This window comes from Eurypyga helias, unplaced genomic scaffold (assembly GCF_000690775.1).
Source record: "Eurypyga helias isolate BGI_N326 unplaced genomic scaffold, ASM69077v1 scaffold11665, whole genome shotgun sequence".
Classification (NCBI taxonomy): domain Eukaryota; kingdom Metazoa; phylum Chordata; class Aves; order Eurypygiformes; family Eurypygidae; genus Eurypyga; species Eurypyga helias.
In genome coordinates, this window is record NW_010250921.1 from 32,919 (window position 1) to 35,010 (window position 2,092).

At 39.7% G+C, this 2,092-nt stretch overlaps 1 protein-coding gene across 1 annotated transcript in view; it reads right to left on the reverse strand.

The window, feature by feature from the left end:
• The window catches only part of NEK5 (NIMA-related kinase 5), a 27,835-nt gene extending 26,256 nt beyond the window's left edge, over positions 1-1,579 (reverse strand). Inside the window, exon 1 of the mRNA XM_010151838.1 lies at positions 1,437-1,579. Coding sequence (XP_010150140.1) covers positions 1,437-1,553 — 117 coding nt within the window. The 5' untranslated portion in view covers positions 1,554-1,579. The remainder of the gene's footprint in view (positions 1-1,436) is intronic.
• Positions 1,580-2,092: the final 513 nt, after the last annotated feature.

Genomic DNA, 2,092 nt, shown 5'->3' on the forward strand with positions numbered 1-2,092 from the left:
CCTCCTCTCCTCCAGGCGGACCAAGCCCAACTCTCTCAGCCTGTCCCCATAGCAGAGGGGCTCCAGCCCTCTAAGCGTCTTTGTGGTGTCCTCTGGACTCGCTCCAACTGGTCTATATCCTTCTGATGTTGAGGGCTCCAACTTCTATTTATTTCCTTGTGATCACACTTTCATCAAAATTACTTCTTAAAAAAAACATGTCTCTGAGTATCCATCCATCAGAATGTCCTCCTGTATTTATAACAAGCTTCTTACCCTCATTCTAAAGAAATAATTTTGAAATGTAATCCTCAAAGATCCAAAAATCACAAATTGCATTAAATGCACTCATATGACTTCAAAGTGATACTTTCCTGTATTCAGCTCCTGATTTTTGAATGAGCGGGATCGACAATAATATTCTATTAACTTCTATTTCTCTATTTTGCACATATCAAAATCTAAGATGAGAAATGCATGGGGTTTTATCGGTCACGAGCATAGAAACAAACTATGTTTTATTTAGCTGTCATTACTAGCATATCAATTTTTCTGGGTTTGAATCTGGAAGTTATACAGCTTTTTCTAGATCTGATGCATAAAAATTCATTCTTCTATTACAATTCTGTAATATTTCAGAAATTCACTAGTGCAGCCCAGAATAGCAAAATACCTGTCAAAAGCATATAGGCTCATTGAAATTGGCTGTTGAAAGTCCTGTATTGAAATCACAGGGAGTTTAATTGCCTGCCTTTGCAGAACTAGACATAGGAGTGGTACTACTCTGATACCTGAGCTACTGACCCTAACCTGCCTCTGCAGTCAACAGAGAGTGCGCTTTCATGGCCCGATTCAGCTCATTCTTAAACAGAATTCTAAAATACATGCGATCAGCAGCATCCTAAAAATACCTATTTATCTTGTCCTCCTAGAAAGGGAGTCTGGCCAAGCAGCTCAGATGCTGACAGCCACAGAATGGACATCTAAAATTAGATGAGACGAATCAAACTGTCATAACGATAAATGAGAAGGGGAAAGACTCCACTGTGAATTACTCACGTCTGATAATACGGACGTGGGGGGGAAAAGAATTTAAAGGTTCAGGGAAACATATCACAAAATTGTGATTTATTATTTCAGTGGCAATAGTTTCACTGTAGTTGAATCAACTATTAGAAAATTTCATTTAGGTAGTGTCACGGTCTGTAGGTAGAGAGAATTTTTGAAAAGAATAAAAATGCAGTGAAAATAAACACTGTTAATATCAAAATACACAGTTCATCTAAGCCTGTAAAATCACTAAACTAGTAAAGAATAGTCTTTGAAAGTTTAACTCCATATAATCAAGATGGAACTACAAGGGAGGTAAAACATGACCCAAGTTCATACCCCAGCTAAACGCAATTAGCACCACGGGGTAAATAATTATCGTTATCATCCAGGCTTTGTTGTTTTACCTTAGTTAAATTGATCTCTTTGATAACACACTGCTCATTATCCACTTTTCTTTTTGCCAAGAATATTTTGCCAAAAGATCCTTCTCCGATTTTTTTAATGATTTCATATTTATCCATGATGGCTTTGTCTTAAAGCAGTGTCTAAAATAAAAAAAAGGCCCCACATTAGTATTGCACTTATTAGTATTGCTGTAACATCTGAGTTTATACTACTGAAATAGACACTACCTTTTAAGACTTTCATTTTTATCACGTTCTTATTAATGCTGATGATTCTTCCTCAAAATGTCATCTCCTGGAAGTTGGCAAATTATTGTAGATCTTAACTTTCAATAAGCAGCAAGTTTATGAGGGCCCAGAAGTAAACTTAACACAGCTAAATCTGAGCAAAGGCTGTAAAACTTTTATTAGATGGCCGGGTTTTCGCCAGGGAGGTTTGCTAAAATACTAGACTTTCCCTGTCAGGAAGGCCTGGAACAGGCTACCTTGGGAGCCCGCGCGGGCTCCGTGACCGCCAGGTTCCGTGGACCACTGTGAGGGCACTGGGAGGGTGGCCTTCAGGCAGTTATAATGTAGGTGTTTGGGGTAGAGTGTCCGTAACCACCGGGGAGGCTGGGCGCGAGGCGGTGCCCCGGCCGGCGGTGCGCTGCCCACCA